General features: G+C 53.3%; 1 protein-coding gene across 2 annotated transcripts in view; it reads right to left on the bottom strand.

Moving 5' to 3' along the window:
- Positions 1-1275: 1275 nt before the first annotated feature.
- Positions 1276-24108, bottom strand: part of MAP6 (microtubule associated protein 6) — a 68381-nt gene continuing 45548 nt past the window's right edge. Inside the window, exons 2-4 of one of the 2 annotated variants that reach the window (XM_075546289.1) lie at positions 19374-19587; positions 17005-17201; positions 1276-2255 (exon numbers count right to left, since the gene is read on the bottom strand). In XM_075546289.1, the coding sequence (XP_075402404.1) occupies positions 1400-2255; positions 17005-17201; positions 19374-19587 (1267 nt within the window). In that variant the 3' untranslated portion in view covers positions 1276-1399. Of the gene's footprint in view, positions 2256-13485; positions 17202-19373; positions 19588-24108 lie in introns of those variants that run through there. The other variant, XM_075546290.1, reaches the window with a different exon arrangement.

Here is a 24108-nt window from a genome sequence, read left to right on the forward strand (position 1 = left end):
TGTGAATGAGGAGGGGGAGAATGGAGTGGAGACCCAAAGTCCATTTGTAGGCCACTGGACATCCCCTTACAGAAGGGTCTTGGGGAGATGAGCCAGTCAGTGTGCGATATAGCAACGATGAAACATACAACTTTCCTCTAGTTCCTAAATGCTTCCTCCTCCCCCACTATCATGATCCCAATTCTACCTTACAAATCTGGCTAGACCAGAGGATGTACACTGGTACAGATAGGAACTGGAAACACAGGGAATCCAGGGAGGATGATCCCTTCAGGACCAGTGGTGAGAGTGGCAATACTGGGAGGGTGGAGGGAGGTGGGTTGGAAAAGGGGGAACTGATTACAAGGATCTACATAAAACCTTCTCCCTGGGGGACAGACAACAGAAGAATGGGTGAAGGGAGACGTCAAACAGTGCAAGATATGACAGAGTAATAATTTTTAGATTATCAAGGGTTCATGAGGGAGGTGGGGAGTGGGGAGGGAGGGAAAAAAACAAGGAACTGATGCCAGGGGCTTAGGTGGAGAGCAAATGTTTTGAGAATGATGAGGGCAATGAATGTACAAATGTGCTTTATATAATCTACGTATGTATGGATTGTGATGAGTTGCATGAGCCCTAATAAAATGATTAAAAATAAAACACAGTCCTTCCCTGAAAAGAAAAAGAGTCTGCTACATGCAAGAATGAATGAATGAATGAATGAATGGAAGTTATTTGTTAAGAGCCCCTGGTTGAACTATCTTGGATAAGAAATGAGGATCAAATTGATTGTGATAGTAATTGTTCAATTCTCAATATGATTGAATGAGTGAACTACTGAATTGTATGATATGTGGATTAGATGCCAATAAAAATATTTTCTTAAAAAAGAAATGAGCATCAGCAGACATTGGTTTCTGGTCTTGTAAGGTTTCAGGGATTTATGATTAGAAGTCTGGTTTCTTAAAACATTGGGCTTCTGGATGAACTTTAAGACTGAACCCCTATTGAACAACTTACCCAGGATTACCCTAGGCCACCTGGGTCCCTGTTCCTTTTCCTCTGTAGGATTTAGCTCACCCAGGACTCCTCTTGCTGGGATTCAGGACCCATAGCTAGGTTCTCCTAGACTGGATGCTGGAGTCCTGTCTTCTAGCATCTCCTGTCATTCCTCACAGGACCTGGGTATTTCTCAGACTTCTCTGGCCCAGGTGGGCAAAGGCGCACGCGCACGCGCACGCACACACACACACACACACAGATCCAGAGAGACGGCTGAGACAGAGTGACCAGTTTTATTAGATTCCAGCAAGACTATATGGTATGTGTTTCATGCAGATTAAATATGTCTTCAATAGCTCCAGGAGTGGGGCACATTCACTGCTCATTCCTTCGTGGGCATGGCAGGTGGTGGGCATCAAGGGGAACCCTCAATATATTCCGAATGGGGAGCAGTTGGGATCATGACTGGGGGTGGAGGTGAGACAGTAGGCATCTGGAGGCCCCTGGGACCTTGAGTCTTCAGCGGTTCCGGGACCGTAGGACCTTGGTCCTTTGCAGGAGCTGGCACCAGAGGGTCTTGATCTTTTTGATCTTTCAGAGACACTGGGAGGATAGTAGCTTGAGTCTTCATGGGTTCGGGGTTCTTTGGAGGCTCTGAGACCCGGGGACTTAGATCCGTGATTAGGGATGGCACCATGGGACCTTGTTTCTTTATAGGGGCCACAACCACAGAATCGTGGTCCTTCACGGGCTCTGGGGCCATAAAACCCTGCATTTTTACAGGCTCAGAATCCACAAGACCTTGATTCGTCAGAGGTGGTTTGAGTGTGGGGCTCTGATCCTTTAGATGCTCTGGGAAAAGGGGACCTTGATCTCTGACAGGGGCTGGGGCCAAGGGACCTTGTTTCTCCACAGACTCAGGAACCACCGGGCCTGGATCCTTCAGAGGCTGTGTTGCCACAGAGCCTTGGTTCTTGGCTTTTTCTGGGACCACTGGGCTTTGATTCTTTAGAGGCACTGGGACCCCGGGACCATGGTCCTTCGCTGGTGCTGAGGTCATGGGAGCTTCATTCTTTATAGGCTCAAGGACCACACGATCTTGACCCTTGACTGGCGTCGCAACCACAGCACCCTGCTCCTTCAGAGGCCCCGGGACCACAGCACCCTGCTCCTTCAGAGGCCCCGGGACCACCGCACCGGGAGTCTTGTCTGGCTCTAGGGCTACAGGACCTTGATTCTTAAGTGAATCATCGGCAGGTTTATCCAGGCTCCTGCAAAGGAGAGAGAGGTGGTCACTGTGAGAGCCAGAGCTCAGGCCAGGGACGGGCAGAGCACAGATTGCCTGATAAGTCTTGGTCCAGGGGAGCCTGGCCAAGGCAGCTCTTGCTGGAGAAGCCAGGAGGGGAATCTGACATTCCAGTCCTGAGTATAGACCGTAGGTGGGGGGAGGGGCAGCCTCAGGAATCATTCATTGTGCTTGCCAATTGATTATAACCTGCACGCGGCACAGAGGGCAGTGCCCTGATGACGACGGCAATACTATGCATGGACTCAGAGTCCGCCAGCGGGCATCCCAGCAGCCCACCCAATTCTGTACTCCACTGGGCTCCTCCTTCCTCCAGGATAGGTGGGTGCATGCTGGGAACCCTATGCGAGCTATGCACTCCGATGGCCCTGCAAGCCAGGAAGGCCCATGGCGTACCAAGAAGCTGAGCAGTGGAAAGGTACCCCCCAATCTAATCTCCCCTGCAGGTGGAGGAATATTTTGTCTGACGTTATTGAGAATCGCTGGCAGATGATAACAAAAAGCGACCAACTTTTAATTGGCATTACTAGTGTTTTGTACATTCTCTATAGAAAACACACCACTCTGTTATTGCCTATGCCCACGATGGGCCTTCGCACTGCCTCTGTCTGGCCGCTGGCTGGGGCTGATTCCCTCATCCCATCCCCTGTCTAGGCGTTTCCTCTCCCACTTCCTGCTCCTCTCCCTCCGATCCGTCCCTTCCCTCTCTTTCTGAGTCCCGGGCTTGTTTCCTTCCAGCCTAGAGTCCAAGCCGCTCTCAGAATCCTCACCGGCTGCTACAGCTGCCTCCCTGTCCTGGCGCACTGCATCATGGGCAGCGTGTGGCATCAGGACACCCACGGGTAACGTTGCCAGGCTGGGCAGGCAGGCTGAAGCCCTCATTTAGGATGTGCGTTCCCTCCTTTCTGGCCAGGCTCAGAGCCAGGAGCCCCTCTGCTCCAGCAATCGGGATCCCAAACCAGGCTGACACCAACCCTCGGGGCAGTGCTATCTACCCTGTTTCTTGGGGTCGCTATGAGTGGCAACCAACTCATTGGCAGTGAGACCCCCACTTAGGGAGCTTTATGGCTCAGTGGCCGTGTGCTTGGCTGCTTACCAAAAGGTCTTCGGCTTGACCCCACCGGCCTCTTTGACAGAGGGGAGACCTGGTGACCAGGGTCTACGGGGTCCTCCTACCCTGTTTTATGGGGCCGCCAGGAATGGACTGCAGGGGCCCCGACATCAGCAATCTTAGTGGTTTCACAGTCCCCTGCCCAGCTTCCGCACCTGTAAAAAGGCCCCACCATCAGCAGGAGGCGGCAGCAGGGTCACAGTAGCACTCGGGGTGGCACAAGGCCCCCTCTTTCAGGTAGATATTGACCCAGAGCTGGGTAAGCAAGAGGCAGGCTAGATCCACCCCCATCTGACCACAGGCCAGCTGTCCTTGGGCCTGGCCCAGCTGTACCATCCAATCTGATGCTCTGGGCCAGCTGCAAAATAGTCTCAAGACGGCACATGACACTGGCCCCTTCTACCTCCCAACCTGAGCACCTTGACTGCATTACCCTCCCAGAAATGAGACCAACTCGCTGCTGGGCTTTTCCTGGCTGCAGGGCTGCTATGACAAGCACCAAGGACACCTCAGTTTCTTCACCTGTAAAGTGTGACAGCAATATAAGTGTCAGGTGCCATGACCGCCACAGAGGCTCAGGGGACCCTGCTAGGCAGAGGTCTGGGACATCTAAGTTTTGACATTCACAGAGTACTGCCGAGCCAATGCTGACTCACAGCGACCCCACTGTGCGCTTCTGAGATGGGGACTGTTTATGGGAGTAGAAAGCTCAGTCTTTCTCCTGTGGAGCTGCCGGTGGTTTTGAACTGCCAACTGTGCAGATCACAGCCCAACACATAACCACTACACACCAGGGCTCCTAGGCCCTATGGAAACCGTGCTCATCTGTGAAGGCTTGGTCCAGAGCCCACCTCCTCATAAGCTCTTCCAGGACCTTCCTGTAGCACATTCCTATAGCAAGCCTCTTTCTCCCCGGTCACAGATAGCCTGTCACATGTCAGTGCCCTCCATTAGACCACTTGTTTCCTGAAGCAGGACAATCCTGCTGCCCTCAGCCCAGTGCCCAGGACAGCACCTGGCACAGAGGTGGCCAAACAGAAAGATACGCTGAATTATCATGACCTGAACCTGGTTCCTACTCTATCACACCAGCCTAGCCCGAAACCTGGAATCATCCTGGGTACCAATATCTCTCTCAAAACCCTTACCCAGCCTATGTCTCATCCATTCCAACTCAGCATTTAACATCCCTCGAACATCCTGCTTCCCTCTCCACCCCCAACCTGCTGAGCCATCCTCTCTCAGTCCACAGTGGCAGCCTCCCAACTGCGTCCCCCACCTCATCTCTTCTGGTCTCATCCACCTGGTCTCCATTCAGATATCCCCATGCACTTTCGAAGCTAATAGGCCTGGTCACATTCCTTCCCTGCTCACAACCTTCCACTGGCTTCTCCTTCGAGAGTCCAGAGACAAGTCTGAAACAGGTCTTTCACCACCTCAGAGGCAGGGGGAAGGGCATGAACCCACTCCTCGCCAATACAGGCAGGCCAATAGCACCCCAAGGTCCATGGTGGAAGGGGGTGGGTGGGTGCAGGTGCACAGAGCCATCTCATGGCATTGCTCCCCTCGCCTGCTGCCCCGGGCCCTGGACAAGCCCCCGTAGCACTCACTCACCACCATCCAGTCAGTTCTGACTCATAGTGACTCCCAAAGGCCGTGGAGAGCTTCCCCTGTGGGTTTCCGAGACAGCAGTTCTCTACGGGGGTACAAAGTTTCATCTTTCTCCCACAGAGCGGCTAATGGTCTCGAACTTCTGACTTCGCAGGTAGCAGCCCAATGCAAAACCACTACGCCACCAGAAGATCTCTGCACTATGTAACTCTGTGCCATCTGCCCCAGGACAGCCTTTCAGTGGCAAGAGAGGGGCAGGGATGGCTATTCAGAATGTCTCGGGGCAAGATACACCCCGAACAACTCAGACACTCGATGTCCAGAGCCCCACTGTCCTGACTACTCCCCTCAAACAGTGCTCCCATTCCTTGGAAAGCAATGTTGAAGGCTTGGGATGCTAGCAGGGTTCCTTACGCCATCTACTCCACCCCCACACCTGCAGTCCCTACCTGTGCCGCTGCCAGCTCATTCTACCAGTTGGGGCCACACAGAGCACATTCAGATGAGACTGCCGTGGCCACAGGAAGAGAAATAGGAGCAGAGTTAGAGATGCCGTGCTGCCAGTAAGTGGGGGGTGGAGGTGGTGAACTGATCAGACCCCACCTTCATTGGACTCATTGATGGTTTCAGAGCAGGGGAGGAGCCTGGCTATTTCAGGAGAACACACATCTTCTTCACCATGGGGGGGGGGTGTGTCCCAGAGACCCTCACAAGTCCTGCACTCCAAAGCAAACCCCCTGCCATTGAGCCCAGTCTGACTCACAGGGACCTGACAGGACCAGGTAGAACTGCCCCTGTGGGTTTCTGAAACGGCAACTTTTTATGGGAGTAGAAAGCCTCATCTTTCTCCCATGGAGTGGATGGTGGTTTTGAACTGTTGATCTTGCGATTAGCGGATAAGGTGACCAGATTTTAACATTGGTAAAGCGGGACACCAGCGGGACACCATTGATAAAACTCATATCCTGGCGAAATAGCCACATAGCAGCTGAAAACCCTAGCTTGTCGTGTATTATTTCCAAAAATCGGGACTTTTTAAAAACGCTGAGGGACTGGGGAAAAATTGTTAAAAGCAGGATGTCTGGTCACCTTAGATTAGCAGCCCAATGTATAATCCACTGAGCCATGTGGACTTCCTGCACAGAGGATGGGCTTTAGGGTCAAGCAGAACTGGGTTCTGATCCTGCCTCACCACTTACAAGCTGTGTGGCTTTGTTACTTCATCACTGGGTTTTGATGTCTTCATCATAAGTGGGGGGATGCCCAGACACCATAGCTCTGTTGTGAGGGTGGGTGAAGCAAGAAGCAGAGCTTAGAGGCTGAGTCACTGTCAGGCCCCCGCTCCCTGCGGCTGGGCCATGTCTGCTTGCTACAGCAGCGCACCAGGGAGCTGCGGCAGATTCCTAGTCTGGAGATCTTTCTGCAGAGCTGGGATCCCTCCAGGCAGATGCATCAGTCTTCTGCTTTTTAAGTGTTTGCTATGAACTAGCTTCTCTAGGTTCAGCCTGCTAAAACCAAAGCCACTGCCGTCAAGCCACAGTGACCTGCAGGGTGGAGAACTGCCCACAGGGGTTCCAAGTCTGTAAATAAGCTCTTTCGGGAGCAGCCAGCCACTGCTTCCTGTGGAGTGGCTGGTGGGCTCGAAACGTTGACCTTGAGCTAGCAGCTGATCTCTTAACCACTGCCAATCCCCCACCCTGACCCCACCCCAACCCCACTGCCCCGCTCCTTTCGAGGAGCTAAGACACACTAAGCATCATGAAGCTTTTAAACCGTACCCTTGGTTGCTTTAAACAAGGAACTGCCAAGGATGTGCTTGGTGGTCTCACTGGGCAGCCGGGAATCTGATCACCTGATAAGTGACCTTTTTAAAAACTGTAAACTGCAGCAAGAAGGCAAGCCAGACAGATGGTAATGGCTCAGACCTTGTGCTCTTGGAAACGTGCAAATCGATTTTTGTTTCCTCCCTATCTGGAACAAAGGATGGGATGGGGAGCAATTCATCAACATTGGTCTCCTGGGCCCCCGAGGGGATCAATTAAAAGGAACCTGTAATTGCCAAAATGGAAACACTCTTGGGTGATTTATAAGGCGTGCTGGGGGAAGTGGGGCCCGGTGAAGGGCTGGGGGAAGGGAGGACCTGCACTGGGTCAGTGTGATCCCAGGCTGCAGCGTGCTGGGGAAGAGGGGCTAAATGCCCTCGCTCCAGCTGGTGCGATTTTCAGGACTCAGGTGGCGGCCTATAAGGAAGTGGGGTCAGCACAGCTCCACTATTGACAAGGGTGCCCCAACAAGGGCTTGTGTGGAAACGCCAGGCTGCTCCTGCAGAGGGTGTTCAGAAGCCTCCTCACCAGGCCTGACCGCCCAAACCCAACCAAACTGATGGCCACGTGGCGATGCAGATGCCCAGCGACCCTCTAGGTCAGGGTAGCATTGCCCTGTGAGGCTCTGAGCTGCCACTCCTGACGGGAGCTGAAAGCCTCCCTGGGGAGAAGGAACAAGAACCCCCTTCTACCAGAACTAAGAGGCCCTGCTATGCCAAACTCTGGAAGCAAACGGATTCCGATGGCTGTGTATCCTTTTACTGGCCAAACTCCTTCTTCCCGAATTTGGGGACCAACTAGATTTGGATAGTGATGGTTACGGGCACTATTACTACTTCTTTGAGGCTCACGGATCTTAAGAAAGTCACACAGCGAGTCAACAGTACAGCTGGGATTGAAAAGAGGGCCCAAATGAAACACCTTACTGCTGGGGGTGGGGAATTTCAGCTCCTAGCAACCCCGCAGAACAGAGGAAAACTGCCCCATGGCCTTTCCAAGTCTGTAAGTCAGGATAAGGGCAGTCAGCTGCATTCTTCTCCAGGGAAGCAGATGGTAGTTTTGAACCACTAACCTTTTAGTTAGCAACCAAGCTCTTAGTGCTCCTTCAGAGAAAGCCCATTGTTGGCTCTAGTCCTGGGCCTTTTTCCTGACACCTCTCTGTCACCCTGGAGTTTGGAGTTCTGCACTGGGCAGAGGCAGGATAGCCCAAATCTGGGACTGTCCTTCAACCAAGACTATGATCTTGTGATGTCACCACTACTTAGGAAAAGTAGGTACATCAAGTACAGGAGTGAGCTGGCTTCCTGGGACCACAACCTCTCTCAAAGCCATCTCTTTCCATGGGAGCCGCAGCAGCAATGAAGCAGATGAAGCCTGGCGGAGGCACCTTTATGGGAATAACCTGGGAAGATGTGGTGAAGATGGCCACTCACTCACTCACTCACTCACTCACTCACTCACTCACTCACTCAGTCCTGCTCACTCAGTCGGTCAGCACACGCTTTCCAGGACATTCCTCTGTAGTAGGCGTTGGGACCACTAAGGACCCAGCCCTTGCCTTGAGGGTGGGGGACACACAGACGTGAGCAGATGACACATTCATTACATGTGATAAGTTCCATGATAAAGACACACACAGGAGCATCTTACCCAGCCTGGCAGGTGCGGGAAAGGCTTCCGGGAGCTGTCCCCTGAGCGGAGTCTTGAAGGATGAGTAGGAGTTAGCCAGGTGGAGAAGCAGAGGGCATTCTGGGCAGGTGGGACCGCGTGGGGAGAGGGATGAGGTGAGAAGCAGCATGGCGCACCGAGGGAGCAGTGTGCTTCTGTCGGCCAGAGGAGCCCGGGGACGGTTTGAAGCAGGGGGTGACATGGTCAGCTTGCATGTCTGAAGATCCCTCTGGCCACTTAGAGCAGTAATTTGTTTATCTCCCAGCTCCTGGAGCGACCTTGGCCCCAGGTAAGATGCCTCCGGTTGAGGTAGTTAAGATACAGTGCCAAATTAACCAGTGATTGAGGTTAAGGGGCAGAAATTTGAAGCTGTTTCCCTGTTTGTGATAAAATGCACAAAACGGTGGTCTCTGATGGAATGCCCTGGGGAATGGGTGTCAGTGTCATGCTGGTGTGTCTCATCTGAAATCTGCTGGGCCATTCTCTACGCAGCAGCCACCTGCTTCAGCTATCTAATCAGTTAACTAAGTGGCCGCGGGAGAAGCCCTGTGTATGGCCTGAGCTGACCGGTCACTGCAGTCGCAACCTTTGAGTTGGTTGCATAACCGCCAGGTCCAATTTTGACGTTCCTTCGGTTTGTATCTGTCTCCCACTGTTTGAAGGAGATATTAGGTAAGCCTGCTGGAGGGCCCATGGTGGCCCAGCCAGAGGGGGAACTGTGGGGTGTGGGCTACGTTTTAGTTCATGGTCAAGCTCGTTCTGAAACCTGGTTAGTGCCTAGCCAGCCGCGGCCTCCTTCAGGTGAGGGGGAGAAACTGCGGGATCCACCGTTTGCACTCCAGCCCCTTCCTCATCCTTCCAAACCAGCCCACCCTCTTTCACTCCCCCTGCCTAAGGCGTTACCTGGCTCCCTGGGGCCCACATCTACTTGACACACGAGAAGAGTTCAATGAAGTGACAGAACTGCTTTGTACAATAATTAATAATAAAATACGCCAACTGTTTGCGTGATGTTGTTTGGGTCTATGGACCCCAGGTCACGAATAACTGGAGTTCTTTCTGAGGAACCTTCTGATCTGGAGCCCTTGCCTCTCTCTGTCAGTCCACCGCCTGTGTTGTTAGACCTCATGTGTGGGGAACTCTGAAGGTTACGTGTCAGCGTGGCTAGGCCGCGATGCTCAGTGGTCTGACAAACAGTATGCAGTGCGTCTCCACGCTGTGATCTGACGTGAGCAGCTAATCCATTGAAAGAGTTTCCCCGGGTTGGGGACGGGGTGGGAGATGTGTTGCCCTACATACAATAGATAGGGATTTCTGATGAAGCTCATCCCGCATCTGAAGTCATCCTTTGATCTAGGGGTCTTGAGATGTGAGCCAGCAGCCTGCCATCTGACCTGCTGCCTTTGGGTTTCTCAGCTCGTGAAATGAGCTAAGGAAGGAGAAGGCCCTAGCCTGATGCCTGACCCATAGATTTGGGACTGGCTAGCTTCTGCACCTGCATGAGTCATTTCCTTGAAACAAGATTTTATATATTACATCTGCTATATGTAAATAATTGTATTTATGTATTTCTAGGTATGTGCTTCCCTGGTCTTGCTCTTCTAGAGAACTCAACCGAAGACTAGCTTTCTGTCTACCAGAGAGAGTGACAACACAATGTCTAGACTAGAGAGGGGAGGGGCAGGGGCCTTTCCGATTTCTAGTGCATTTGGTGATGAAATGATCGTATATGTAGTGTCCTCTCTGGGTCCCTTAGGGGAACCCGGGTGATGTAGTGGGTTACAAGTTGAGATGCTCACTACGGAGTCAGCAGTTTGAAACCACCAGCTGCTCCACAGGAGAAAGATGAGGCTTTCTGCGCCTGTAAAGATTTCCAGTCCACAGGGGCAGTTCTACCTTGTCCTGCATAGGGTCTCTGAGTTGGGATGGACTCAACAGCTATGGTCCCATTTCATTCTCATCCCCATGCCTTCCCCTCTGCAGTGGGTGTTACTGTGTCCCTTTCCAGAGAAGAACACCATGAGTGGGTGAAATGACTGGCAGAGTTGCCCAGCCAGCACTGACCCATGAATCTTAAACACTGACCAGCGGCCAGTGCTAAGCAGACACCAGCCACCATGGATCATGAAGCCCTCGTCCATCTCACTCACTGCAATCACCTTAGAGGACAGGCAGAACTGGCTCTGTAAGTGTCTGCGCTGTACCTTTTGCCCATCTCTCTCTTGTGGAGCGGCTGCAGTTTCGAACTGCGGACCTTGCAGGCTGCGGCACAAAGCATGCCGCTGTGGCACCAGGGCTCCACAAAGCCCACTCAGGGTGCCAGTCCGATTCCTTGCCATGACAGGTCTTGTGATCGCAAACTCATTGCCAGGGGGCTAGTTCCCACCCACAATGACCCTACAGGCCCGTGTGGAACTTCCCTGTGGGTTCGGAGTCTGTAACTCTTCATGGGAGTAGAAGTCGGAGTCTGTAGCTCTTCACAGGAGTAAAAATCCTCATCTTTCTCCTACGGAGCTACTGGTGGATTCAAACTGCTGACCTGACTCAACAACGAGGGGCCCGCTACACTATCAGGGTGCTGTGAGTTGGAAAGGCCTTGATGGCGGTGAGTGGGGTTTTGTTGTGAGTGTGGTCTGGGTGTGAATGCATCTAAGGCACTGGAGGAAGACAGACCCTGTTAGGAGAGGGCTGGTCCCTTTCAGTGGAAACAGCCGCCTCGCGTGTCTCCAGGCAGGGCAGCTGCTCTCCCATTGCTGCTGGCCCTGCAGAGGGACTGAGGTGGGGCCTGGCTGATGGTCCAAGAGGAGCCTTTCCTACTTGGGGTCCTGAAAAGCCAACCTGCCGTAGGAGTTTCAGTCCACGGGCCTTGGAGCATGATGCAGTGGGAGGACCTTTGTGAAACGGGACTCGATAATCCTCAGATCTGTGGGACGCAGGCTACAGAATGTTAAAGCCCGATGGGGAGGGGAAAATCAGCGAAAGAAATGTCCAGACTCACAAGCGCTCAGGAAGAACTGTTAGTGGCGATGGCTGTTTGTAGAGCAGAGGGCTGGTTCTTACATGGCTGGTTGGGTGCTGTAGGAAGCAAGTTCAGCCATGGGCCGTCCTCTTACGCCAGCACCAGGGGTGCCTGAGAGAAGCCGTAGAGGAGTGGGGCTGTGAGTGAGCCCTGCCTAGGGGTGGCCCTGCCTTCCCGCCCCCTGTCTCATGGTTCAGGGGGTGTCCCACTCCCATGGGCGCTCATCATCCTCAGGGGCTTCGTGGAAAGGCATTGTGTGTGTCACAGGGTTGCCGTGAGTCTGAATCAACTCAACGGCAGTGGGTTTGGCTCTGGTGAGGGTTTGCCAAGTCCTTAGGGACGGATTCTGCTTGACCTTTCGTGTGATATACATGTGCTCCCACCTTGACGTGACGTGATGGCGCCAAGCCCTGCTCACAAGCACTCCGGCTCACAATTGCCCTCCCTTGCTGCAGGGCAGTTCTTAAGTCACTACGAAGGCCTTGCCTTGCATGAGCCCCCAAGCCTAACACACGGCCCCGGACCCACGCCAACCAACCCTAAATAAGAAGCTGGCTGTGCTCCGACTTCTACACATTCTGAAAGCCACAGATCGAAGCAGCTCTCGGTCAGTCCCTGCCCCGGCACTGCCTGCCTGTGCTCTTTGGGGTGTGGTTTTCTCTGGGTGCCCTCACTTTCTCTCCTTTGTTTCCCTCTCTCAATTGGTCGAGGGAGCCAGATGGCAAACTTCTGAGTATTTGTTTCATTTATTGAACGATAGTTTGTGTTTCCCACCTGAGGTGGGGTGGGGTGGGTGGGGGGCCCAAAAAAAGTGGGCGGGTAAATAGACTGTTTCCTATTCACCTGGCAGACAAACATATTGGGCTTGTTTTGATTTTTCCCAGATGTGACCCTGGATTCCGGCCACTACTCCCTACTCCCACCCAAACCCAGAAATAAGGGCAATAGTCCCACCCCCCTCAAGTAAAAGAGGAGCTGAAGTAGTGTTCTGATGGGTAGGAGGGGGGAAGAAGCATGATGGTGGGGGGGCATGCAGGGGCATGGGGTGCAGTCTGGGCATATGGAATGGAGACCATATGGAATCAGATCTTCCCATGACCAGGGGCTGCCTGTGCCTGGACCTTCCTCAGGTGAATGATCCCCTCCCTCACCCTCACCCCCACCTCCCGGGCCCAGGCTCCCGTGTTCGAGGCCTCCATATCGCTGCTCATGCAATTCCCTCTATTGGGCATGCCTTTGCCTCCTCCAGCCCAGTTCACCTGGTCAACGCCTACCCCTTGCTGAGGCCCTCCCTGATGCATGGAACCAGCTTGAATGCACTGGTCCTTCCTGCACCACTGTGATCTGGCCATCCTGGTTTCCTAGTGGCTAGCACGGTGCCTGGCACAAGACAGGTCCTCAGTGGGCACTTGTCAGGAAGATGACGGGGCGTCTCACACATGCAGAATAAACTCCCTGGTCTCCCACTCTAGCAAAAGGGTTTGAGCTCACAGGAGGCAAACATGGCTTTAGCTTTGAGGTTCCCACTCCACCTCCCATCCCTCCCAACCCCATACCTGCTCACCGGGCTGGTCCCACCCATTCTCCAAGGCCCCTGAGCCACAGAGCCTCTGTGCCTCCCTACCCCCCCCAATACGGAGAAACCATCCTTCATCTGCACTCCGACTCTCTGACCTGCCACGGCCTGGCTAGGTCACACCCCAGGTGAGGCACAGACCCGTAGACAACCCACAGCCCACACAGTGAGCCAGCCCCCAGAAGGTACAGCCTCCACACGGCCATCGGCCAAATGCGTGAACACAAGCATCTCCGCCAACCCACGGCACGGGCAGGGGCAGAGTGTGAGAGGCCGGCCCCCCACCCAGCGCGGCGAGGTGGTGCTAGGCGCAGGCAGTCACTGGTCCCCGAGCACGCGTGATGGAACATTACGCTACCTGGTTGGCCAGTGGGTCTCCCGGTCGTCTTCGCCTTTCCCACACTTAGCTCTGACCGCTCGCAATTAGCACCTGAGAGGCGATCTAACAGAGTGAGTCAAGCTGCGTTAGGAGAAGCCCTGGCAAGCACGGGCCTCCTCGCCACCTGCGGAGGGGCTCGCAGGCCCGCTCGGCGGCCAGGCCTCACCGAGGAAAGAGGGTCAAGATCGTGGCGTTCGTCTTGAGCGTTTATTGAGAGCAGAAAAGACTGAGACTGGTTTCGTTTGTTTTCAGCTGAGGAAGCACAGACCACAAGCACGTCACAATCAATTGGCTATACATGAATTTGTTTGTTTTTTTTGGTCATTCTCTTACTAACAGCGGGAAGGAAATAGCACCGAGAGAGGTGTGCGCTACACGTTACATAGACAATCTGTGGTATGCAACAAAACCCAGGCCACAAAATCGGAATTAGACACTTCCTGTCTGCCTCGGAGAGGCAAGGGCATATGGACAGGGGATGGGAGATGGGGGAGGGGGACGCAGGGGGGGGGTCATTCTCGCAGGCAGGCCAAGCAGACAGTGGGCAGCGCAGTCCTCGATCTCTTGCCAGGGAAGACAGGGGGACAAGGGGGACGGATAAAGAGAGGGGCAGGACAGGCAGGTGTTGGGAGCTTGGTCACCCTCAGAGAGGCAGAACCCAAACCACTTGCTTGTGAAACTAACACTGGCTCCACACAGTGTGCTTGGAGACAGCACAGGACCGCTCCGGTTTGTACATGCCCATGAGAGAGGAAAGGGGGGGACTTGGGGGCACACTAACCATCAAAGGAACCCCAAGCAGGGTTTGTTTCCTCCGGGCGGGGACGAGTTAACAATAAGGCAGATACCGAAGGGTGCAGGTCGAGCAAAAAGCAAGGGGACTTGTGCTTGCTGTCACTCATCTGTGGAGAACGCTGCCCAGGACAGAGCAGGGAGTAAGCGCAAGTTGGCCGTGCTGACTCTGCTCCCTGGGGACTCCATCCCTGTCAGGGATGATGAACTGAAAGAAGCTTGGATCCTGCAGGAAGGTGCTATGGGGTTGGGAGAGAGACAGCAGCCAGCCAGGCGGCCTGAGAAGCAGAGTCTTGGTGGTGGTGGAAACTGACCTTGTTCACTACGGATCAGGGCTTGTATTGGACAGTCTGGATGTGGCTGTCAGGGGCATTACACAGGGTGGCAAACTTAGTCCCTGGGGGCTGCCTGGGGGCTGGAGAAGGCCCTGGGGTAAACTGGAAATCTGGGATCAAGCCTCATACATCCTTCTGGTGGTATTGCTGGGGAGATGGAGGGGTGATGGGTGTCGCCATGCGCAATGCCTGTAAGGATGCAGCATAGTGCCTGGTTCGCAGGCATTCAATCAACACATCCATAGCTATATGGCTCTGCTATGGACCAATCCTAATTGTGGCCAGCATCGCCACCACGTCTGGCTAAGGTCGGATCTTGAGAGAGCAAACCTAAATGGGCGGGCTCTCAGGATCAAGTTAAGATTGTGTGGCTAGACTCTCTGGTTAATGGTAAGGCGAGTTATCAAACCATTGCAATCAATACCAAGGTCTGCTCTAGTTGTTTCGAGACAGGCCTGCTCACCTCATCCGCCTTCTGCAAGGCACCTCTCTCTTCACAGCTCTGTATCCTGAGGTCACAGGGGGATTGCAGGACCGGGCAGAACACCATTCCTCATATCCCTGTTCTTTTAACAAGTACAGCCTGTATAGCACCTACTGAGATAATTTTCAAACAACATCCCACGTGCTAGACAAAAACCGCATAAGCAGAGACCTTGCTGCCCGGATGGTCAGCAGATGGTCCCCCAAACCGCGGGCTAATGGGAGCGCTGCTTCCTCTAAAAAAGGGGGGCCCTCAGGGGCTTTTCAGGTAAGAGACTCTGGGACCTGCCCTCTTCAGCACTTTTATTCCGAAAGGAAAGGCAGCCGTCAAGCCATCGGCCTGCAGTCTCAGAACACTGGGGACAATAATCAGGACTCGCCAAGACGCGGGGTAGAAAGCATGCCAGGCCATTTACACATATCACGATGCTTCGCGTTAGCAAACAGAATTTTTTTTCCTGCTACATATTCAGGGCACTAGGAGCTCTGGCAGTGCAGTGGTTAAATTGCTCGGCCGCAACTGCAAGCTGGGCACTTTGGACCCACCAGCCTCGCTGCAGGGGAAAGATGCGCTGTCTGCTCCAGGAGGATTCGTTCGCAGCTCCAGAAGCGCTCTGGGGGAATAGTGCCGGTCGGACTCGTCAGACTGGCAGTGGGCTTTTGGTTTGGTGTGAGCACTGGGGCATCTTTTCACGCCAACTCCCTAACTCCTACAACCAAACGACAACACGGGCACAGCTAAGGGGGGGCTTGGGCCACACGACACGCAACACGTGCTCAGAGAGCTGCTTCTGTCCATCAGGGAGGCCCCACAGGCCTGCCAACCACTTGGCGGAGACCTTGCCCAGTCTTTAGCCAAGGGACAGAACTGTCCCCATAACCAGAAGCCCAGCGTCCTTTGCTCCCCATGGAGGGACAGCGATGGGGACAGTTTGGAAAGAGAATAGTTAAGAATCACTATCCGGATCACTTCCCCTCCTCCCTCTGCCTGGTGTGCCTCTCTGAAGCAAGATAAGCACCTGGCAAGGGGCCCAGTCTCTACGTGCATGTCCTTCCTCGGTCACCTTGCACGAGCTGCTCTGCCCATTCGGCAGTCCAGGGCAGGGACAGGCAGCTCGCTGCGGGTAAACAGAGGAACACAATCCTCTCTTCCCCCTGTGTGACCTTCCTATGACTTCTAGACCGTACCTTTACTACCCTGGTCTCCTTTTAGACATCAGGGACCCAGCCATGTCTTGCTCTACAAGGGAAAGCCCAATGACAGGAAACTCAATACAGGCCAGACCGCTCTCACAGAACAGCCTAGGGGGACGGAAGAGGACGGAAGCTGGACAGTCAGCACTCACTCCCTTGTACAGACATTAAGGCCAAGGTTGTTTTGTTTGTCCTCGCTAATCGTGTCACGCGCTGAGGCCCAGAATGAGCTTCTACAACACAGGGTCGGTTTTTCTGAATTTGGGAAAGGAAGGGATTTACCTACTGTTCACAAGTGACCACAGAAACAGACCTTGGGGCAGGGGTAGGGGTGGGGCAGATCGCCAGGAGACCTGCTCAGTGGCCTTGCAGAAACTCTGGTTCCTCCCTACTGAGCACTGCCACCTCCCTCCCAGGAGGGGCGGGCACAGCTGGGAAGCAGGTGTCCTGGGGTCCCCGGGGCTCAGCAGCCTGGGAGTGTGGGCCCCACTCAGACCCTCTGGTCTGGATTTAAGGAGGCAGCAAGCCACATAGTCTTTGAAAGAGGATTCCTCCCAGCCCGAGACCTCCAGGGGCCCCAGGGCCGGGGCAGGCGAGAAGCCTCTAATTAATTTTGTGGCCTTTTGTTGTTTTAAAATTAAAAATAACAATGAGACTAATGAACAGGAGAAGGGGAGGGCAAAGGAAGGGGAGGAGTAAAAAGGAAAATGCGGTAACATTTACTCTTTAGCCTCAGCCAGTTTATTGTTCATCGGTTGACTTTGCTCCGCGTCCTCGGGCCCGGCGGCACTGGGAGCCTCCGCACTCTTTTTCTTGGTGGCCCGGCCGGACACCACCTGCTTGTCTTTGGCCTTCCTCGGGGTCTTGTGGCTGGCGGAGGTCTTTTTTGGTTTGGAACTCTGAAAGCTAGGTTTCTCCACCTGCCCAGGAGAGACAAACAGGCAGCAAAGAGGGAAACACAAAAGGGGAGGGGCAGGAGAAAGAGTGGAGACAGAAGACATCATTCATCATGTGCTCGGATGCTGAGGGAGCAGGGGTGGGGTGGTGTGTGTGTGTGTGTGTGTGTGTGTGTGTGTGTGTGTGTGTGTGTGTAAAGTGTGTCTTCTCTTTGGTGTTAGGCCCTTTGGCTTCTCCCCTCTGAGAGCCCTGCTTAGTTACTGTGGCAGCTCTCACGCTGGCCAGGTGGCCCTGCTGGTCCTTACCCCTGGTCACCCCTAATACAATCCTGCAGTCTTAGCTGCCCCTCCCTGTGGGAAGGCCATACCTCATCACCCTACTCAGCAGGGAGCCAGGCACGTGACTTGTTTCAGGCATGCAATGTGAGCAGAGGTGATGTGGGTCCCCCCCAATCCCTTTCCCCACCCCTTCCCCCCCTCACCCCCGCCAGGCAGAGGATTCTAGGATCAGCATGTGTTTCTGACACAGAGAGGTGCTCTAACAGCCCAAGTCCCATGAGCTAGCCTCCTTCCCTCTGTCCCTCCCTCCCTCTGTCATGGAGAAATGGCCTCAGCCAGACATTCTCCCGCTGCACACAGGCCTTTGGCACTTCCCAGCCCGCCTCTGCTCAGCCAGTCTAAGTCCACTCTGCTCTCCCCAGCCTCTCTCCAGTACTTGGTCTAGTGACCCAATAAGCAAGGGAGGCGTGAGCTTACTTGTACTTACTTACTACTAATCTGTAGTGAACAATTTTATTGCCCTCCACACATATACACCCATCAAAGATTCTGCTTCTAAGTGTGACTGTGCTCTGTCCCTCGCTCAACCCGACAGCACTTTCCTGCAGAATTAAAACTTCTTTTCAAAGGCACCATCCCTGACAAGGAAGGAGAATCCAGGAAGCAAGGTAAGCAGGAGCTTACTTGGGCTTAGGGACAGCGCCCCACGGTTTTCACTTCTGACAGTATTCACCAGACTATTGGGGAGTAAGTCCCGGTTTCCCCTACTTACTGGAGGATCTTCTGTGGCTCAGCTTGGAGCCACTGCGGGTGACCCCACAGTCCATCTCCAGATCCACGGTCAAGTTCCTTCCTCTCCTGAAACCTCCCTTGGGCCTGAGCGGTTAGTCACCGACTCCCTGAGATCTTGTGTGTGTATTTGCTCTGTTGCATTTTTAAAAAGCTATCTTTAACCTATAAGTAAGGTAACCAGTCATCCTTGCTTGCCCGGGACTGAGGGGTTTCTGGGGACAGGGGACTTGCAGATTGTGTTGCTGGGTCACTGTATCGGTAAGCTCGTCCTGAGCTGGGGAAGAAGTTCACTTGAGTGCAAGAGGTGAGGACAAAGCAGATCCCTCCGTGGGGGCTGGCGCAGGGCTCTCAGCCCTTTGTCTGTCATTAGACAGAGGCCCCCTGAGCCTGTCCTAGGCCAGGCTGCGGGGCATGTGGGGTTCCAGGTTCATCATCTTCACCATTTCTCTCCCTTGCACGAAAGCATCCTGGGATGCAAATGGGGCCAGGTAGTGTTATTAAAGACAACAATCCCTGAATCCACTGCCACCTACTTGGACATGTAAACCCTGCCACCCACTCTCTGTGACAGGAACGGACCAGGTGGCCCACATCTCGCTGCAGCTGTGAGAGGTGCATCCTGACAGACTGAGACCTGGTGGGGGGTGGCATTCACCAAGGGGATGGATGGGAAAAGACAGGCCATTTTCAAGGGCCGGGGAGGTAAAAGAGTCCGTGGTGATAGGAGCTGAAGATGAAGTGGGGGCTGGATGGGGTCTCGGCTGTCCTGGGCTAGTCTGTCAGGGCCCAAAGCACAGCTATTTTAAGACAGGAGCTGGCATAGGGCTCAGGTGAGATGTTTCTGCCACGCTCCCGCCATCCCAGCCCCACCTGAGTTTCTTCAAATCAGAAACTAGTGATCTGGAAATCTGCTGGATTTTAAAAATCTTTTAAGTAAAAAAATGTTTTAAAGATCTTTGATTTTAGGTAGCGTTTCTTTTTTACTCCTATTGAATGTAACCACACTTTGAGGAGGGTCCCCTGCCTCTGGTGCCAAAGAGAAAAGGCAGAGTGGGTGGAAGCCCCGCCCCTGAGCTCTTCCACCACAGGCCATGCAGGTGATGGGCTCCCACAGGTGCGCCTCACCTTTGAGGTTTCCTTGAAAGGTTCGCTGTAGAGGCTGCGGACCCTTCTGCGATCCATGACCTTATTATCGCCAGGCGCGGGCTTGTTGGCCTCCCCTTTGAACTGGGCGCTGTAGCTGGTCTCATGAGACATCTTATCATCCGGGGGCTTGTACTGGGTCTTGGCTTTTATTGGCTTCACAGGCTTGATGTCTGGCCATGCTCGGAACTCATTCCTGCGGATCAAAGAAAGCCTAAGTGAAGCGACCCGCCATCTGCTCAGCCCGTAGGGCTCAGGGTCCACAGACCCCGGGAGCCTGCATTCCTGCGCAGGACGCTGGGGGGAAGGGTGGCCACAGATGGAGCGCAAAGTTGTGGTTACCGGTGTGCGCCGAGCTTGTAGCGAGAGAACTCAGGGTCCCACTCTGCACTGTGGGACCGTGGGCTGGCAAGCCTCAGATTGGGATCTCACTTCCCAAACTGAGAAAAGTCACCCCGTTCGCTCGTGGATTGAGTTCAACGCATGCGTCTGAGCACCAATTCCTGGTGAGCGCATGGTAATGGGGTGCAAACATCAAACCAGGGCGGCGTCTTAGGCATTTCCCAGTTGCTGTCAGCCCTTCCCCGCTCAGGGAGACCCAGGTGTGCCCAAGAACTGTGCTCCCCAAGGTCTTCAATGGCTGCTTTTGGGGAAAGGAGGTCACCAAGCCTTTCTTCCGCAGCACCTCTGGGCGGATTTGAACCTCTAGCCTGTTGGTTATAGCTGAACATTAACCATTTGCCCACCCAAGGACCCCTGTAGCACACACACTGCTGAGAATGGATTGTGGTCAGTCAACAAATGCCAGTTCCCTCCTGACTCCACAATGAAGAGCCTTTTTCTCTAGAATCCTTGAGGGGCCTCCGCCTTTTCAAGAGCAGAGGGCGTGTCTTACAGGGTCTACCCAATGTCTAAACGCTTGCAGATCTTAAATAAGCCAGGTGTATTGAACCTAGTTGAACAGCCAAGTGATGAGGTCGCCAGGTTTCTGGTATGAATGGTGGAAGGCAGAGGGGAGGAGCAGAGGTGGGAGGCTGACGGGACACTGAGCGGTGAACCAGGGGAGGGGAGAAGAGCCTGGAGCAGGACAGCAGCCATGGGGACAGAGACAGGATCCAAGGGGAATGGCGAGAACTGGCAGGACTTGCAGATGGCTGAGCTGTGGGAGGTGAGGCCCAGGGAGGGATCTGGGGACACTGAAAGAGGGTGTGAAGATTCTCCAGGGGAGGGTCAAGACTGTTCCCCTCCCCTCTGGCATCAAGGCAGTGGTCGATCCCGTTCTGTCCCTCGGACATGTTTTGACTCTTCACACACACTTAGGCCTGGCCCTGATACATTTGGAGCTCTGGCCCCTCTGATCCATTTTTCTTCCCTCCCACCCTGCAGACCGGAAGCCCTACCTGCTAGATGGGCTCCCAACCTTGGACTCAGATCAGCCAGGAATCCAAACCATGGCTCATAATATGCGATGTTAGAAAGCTGGGTTTTTTCCCCTGCCTCTGCCTGCTCCCAGACCAGGACTGAGAGAGTAGATTCTGTCCCTAAGCACTGTTTCTGGGCCATCTCGCTAGGCCGGCCTCTGCTGCATGCTGCTTCTCTGCATCACGTCTTGCTTGTCATCCTCATTGTGGGAAAAGCTTGGTAACTCCCGACCTTGAGCAACTTTGGTACTTCTTCTTCAAGGTGAACCCTCGTCAATGACTCCTGTAAGGTAATCATGACAGACTGCTAGGTATAAACCCAGACGCCATTAACTTGGTAACTCCTCCTTGAAAGGCTCCATAACACCTCCAACAACCAACCATAGGTCACAAACACAAAATTAGCTACTACCATGCATTGGTTGCCTCCCATAAGCTGCAATGATGTCCGTCTACACATCCGTAGTCCCTAGAATCCTTCTAATGACATCGGGAGGGAGGAGGGTCACTCTTCCTCTTCAAAGGAGGGGATTAAGGCTCAGAGAGGGCACGTGGCTTACGGAAGGCCACACAGCTGGTGAGCAGCTGTGTGGCTTACGGAAGGCCACACAGCTGGTGAGCAGCAGAGCTGGGATCTGAACCTAGGTCTCCACAGGGCTCCTCCTTCCCAGTGCACTTGCACTGGCACCCTGCTGGGGCCACGCCATGCGTGGCCTGCACTCTCGGAGGTGCTTGTGCAAGTGTTCTGGCTGTCTGTCTGCTGTGCCGGGAGGGTTTTATATGGCGCAGCCTAGATTCGATAACATCAGCTCTTCCAGCCCCCCGCTCCTCAACCTAGGATCCAGGACACATTTTCGGGTTGGTCATGCTCAGGGCCTCTTGCCAGGAGTTTATGGTCTTTCATAACACGCATTGACAATTGTACAACCCCATCCGATGGGACTGAACCACAAAATGGTATGGGAAGGGCAGGGATATATTGGAATGAGTAAGATATGTCAATTATATATATATATATATATATATATATATATATATATATTTTAAAGCACAGCCATCTAAGTGAGATGTCCACATGGAAAAAGCACACCAGCTTTGACTCAAGGATTGTACATGATAAAATCCAAGACCAGAGGAGGGAGCTGCATTAGAGTTTTAATCCTGAGCACCCAGTTTGCGGAAGGCTATGGATGACCATGAGAAAGCTCAAAATCCATTCGGACGGTCTCCACATGGATGAAGTCTCCAGAATATTCCCCCTGACGGTTGACCAAAGATGTTGAATAGTCTTGCTGCCAGACAGAGTGCATTGGATATGGATTAATACGCATGTAGACGCATGTAGTTAGGTTAAAATGTAACACCTTATCATTTGTTCCTCCTTGACTCATTTTACGTTTTTTCTAGTTTTTATTACTTTTTCTTTTCAATTGAGGTTTACCCTCTTTTTAATTTTGCTATCGTCGTTGTTTGTGTTTGCTTTGCTTTTGTCTGATTTTGTTGATGTGAACTCCAGGATGGGTAGCTCTGTCGAGTGGGGAACTGGATGTATAGTTTCTTAGGGTTATGGCAGAGGATGTTGGGGAAAACGGGGAGCTAATGAGCACAAGGAAGAAAATGTTGTGAAATTTGATCTGGTGATGTCTTCAAAACTCTTTTAAAATATATTTAAACCTTGGAATTGTGTAATATATGAATTTTATGTAAATAAAATTGTTAAAATAATCACAATAGAGATGATTTCCCTGATTAAAAATATATCTTCTTCATATACAGCCAAATGTGGGAGGGATCATGTTTACCAAGCATCAGCTAAGGGCATGACACCAGGGGCCCACAGGATGAGTAAGTCACGCTTCACTGTCTGTGATTTAGTGAGCCGGCACCTGGGAAGCTAAGACAAGCAGAATGAAGCCTAAGGGACAGTGCGCGGAAGAACAGAATGGAAACAAGGCTTATTTCTAAAGAGGGAGGTGGGCGCATGGGACCAGCAAAGGCTCACTGAAGGACATAGCTACAGCGGGAATGGCTGATGGGCCTGCAGGCTGAGGGTGTAACAGCCTGTGTCTTGCCCTCGGTGGAGTCGACCCTCTGCTGCGTCTGGTGTTGTCTGGGCACAACACAGAGCCAGGCACTTGGTTGGTGAATGAGAGAGAGAGTCAAGCTTTTGGGTCTGGTTCAGCTGTTTCAGAAGGCTGCTCCCGCTTGGGGCTTCTATTATTGCTAAAGATCACTTGAGCGCTAGAACCCACAGCCTACAAGTCTCTAACTTCTCCATGGGGAAACTTTTTCCCTTGCTAAAGAAACAGTTCTTTTACACTTCTCTGGAAGTTCTTCCAGCTGTTATTTGTTATCTCTCTCTCTCTCTCTCTCTCTCTCTCTTAAAATTGTGGTCTGGGGGGAAGTTCACAGAGCGAATTGGTTGTCCTCTCAACAATGCCCACGTGTCTTGTGACACAGATTGCCCCCCATGACGTCACAGCACCCTTCCCATGCCCTCCCTGGGTGTACTGCTTGTTGGTCCTTCTTCCCTGTCCCTTCCTGCCTTCTGGCCTTTCTCCCTCAGTCCCACGGCCTTCTGTTCTGCGTGGGCACAGGCACCTCCCTGGCCACCTTAGAAGCCTGGATGAGTCCACCCGAGGCGATGGCAGGGAGTGTGGAGCTTACTGTGACTGACAGATGAACCACGGGCTGAGTTCAGTGGTGGTGTCTGAGGGCCGAAGTCTCAGGAGTTCCACCAGGCTCTCTCTGATCAGTAAGCCTCATCGCTTCTAAAAATGGTTTTGACTTTTGCTCCATACTTCCCCCCACTCTATCCAAGACTTCCTATTGGGACCCCTCTGAGAGGGGTCTGCAGTGCCCCCCTTGTATGAACTGCATCTTGGTGATGGGCTGTGGTGCTGAAGCACACGGCTGAGAGCCCCAAGCTCGGCATCTTGAGTCCCTGTCCACCGTGTGGGGAAGAGCTGGCGCTCTGCTCCCATGAAGATCACAGCCTTGGAAACTCATGAGGAGTAGACACTGTGGGTCAGGAGCCACTTGGCACACAACCAGTGTGACAGGAGCCCAGAGCCCCTGCTGAGTGATGCTTCCCCAGGAGGGAAAGAGTCTGGGGACTGGAAGGATCACTTGAGAATCAGGAGACAGGTAAACCCCAAGCCAAACTCGTGGTCACTGCCAAACTCAATCCTGACTCACAGCGACCCTACGGGTCTGGTGTAAAGACTATCGCTACTGATGGGAGTGGAAAGTCTTCCTTTCCCCTCAGCGTGTCTGCTGGTTTCAAACCGCTGACC

The sequence above is a fragment of the Tenrec ecaudatus genome, chromosome 4 (assembly GCF_050624435.1).
Source record: "Tenrec ecaudatus isolate mTenEca1 chromosome 4, mTenEca1.hap1, whole genome shotgun sequence".
In the NCBI taxonomy this organism is placed as follows: domain Eukaryota; kingdom Metazoa; phylum Chordata; class Mammalia; order Afrosoricida; family Tenrecidae; genus Tenrec; species Tenrec ecaudatus.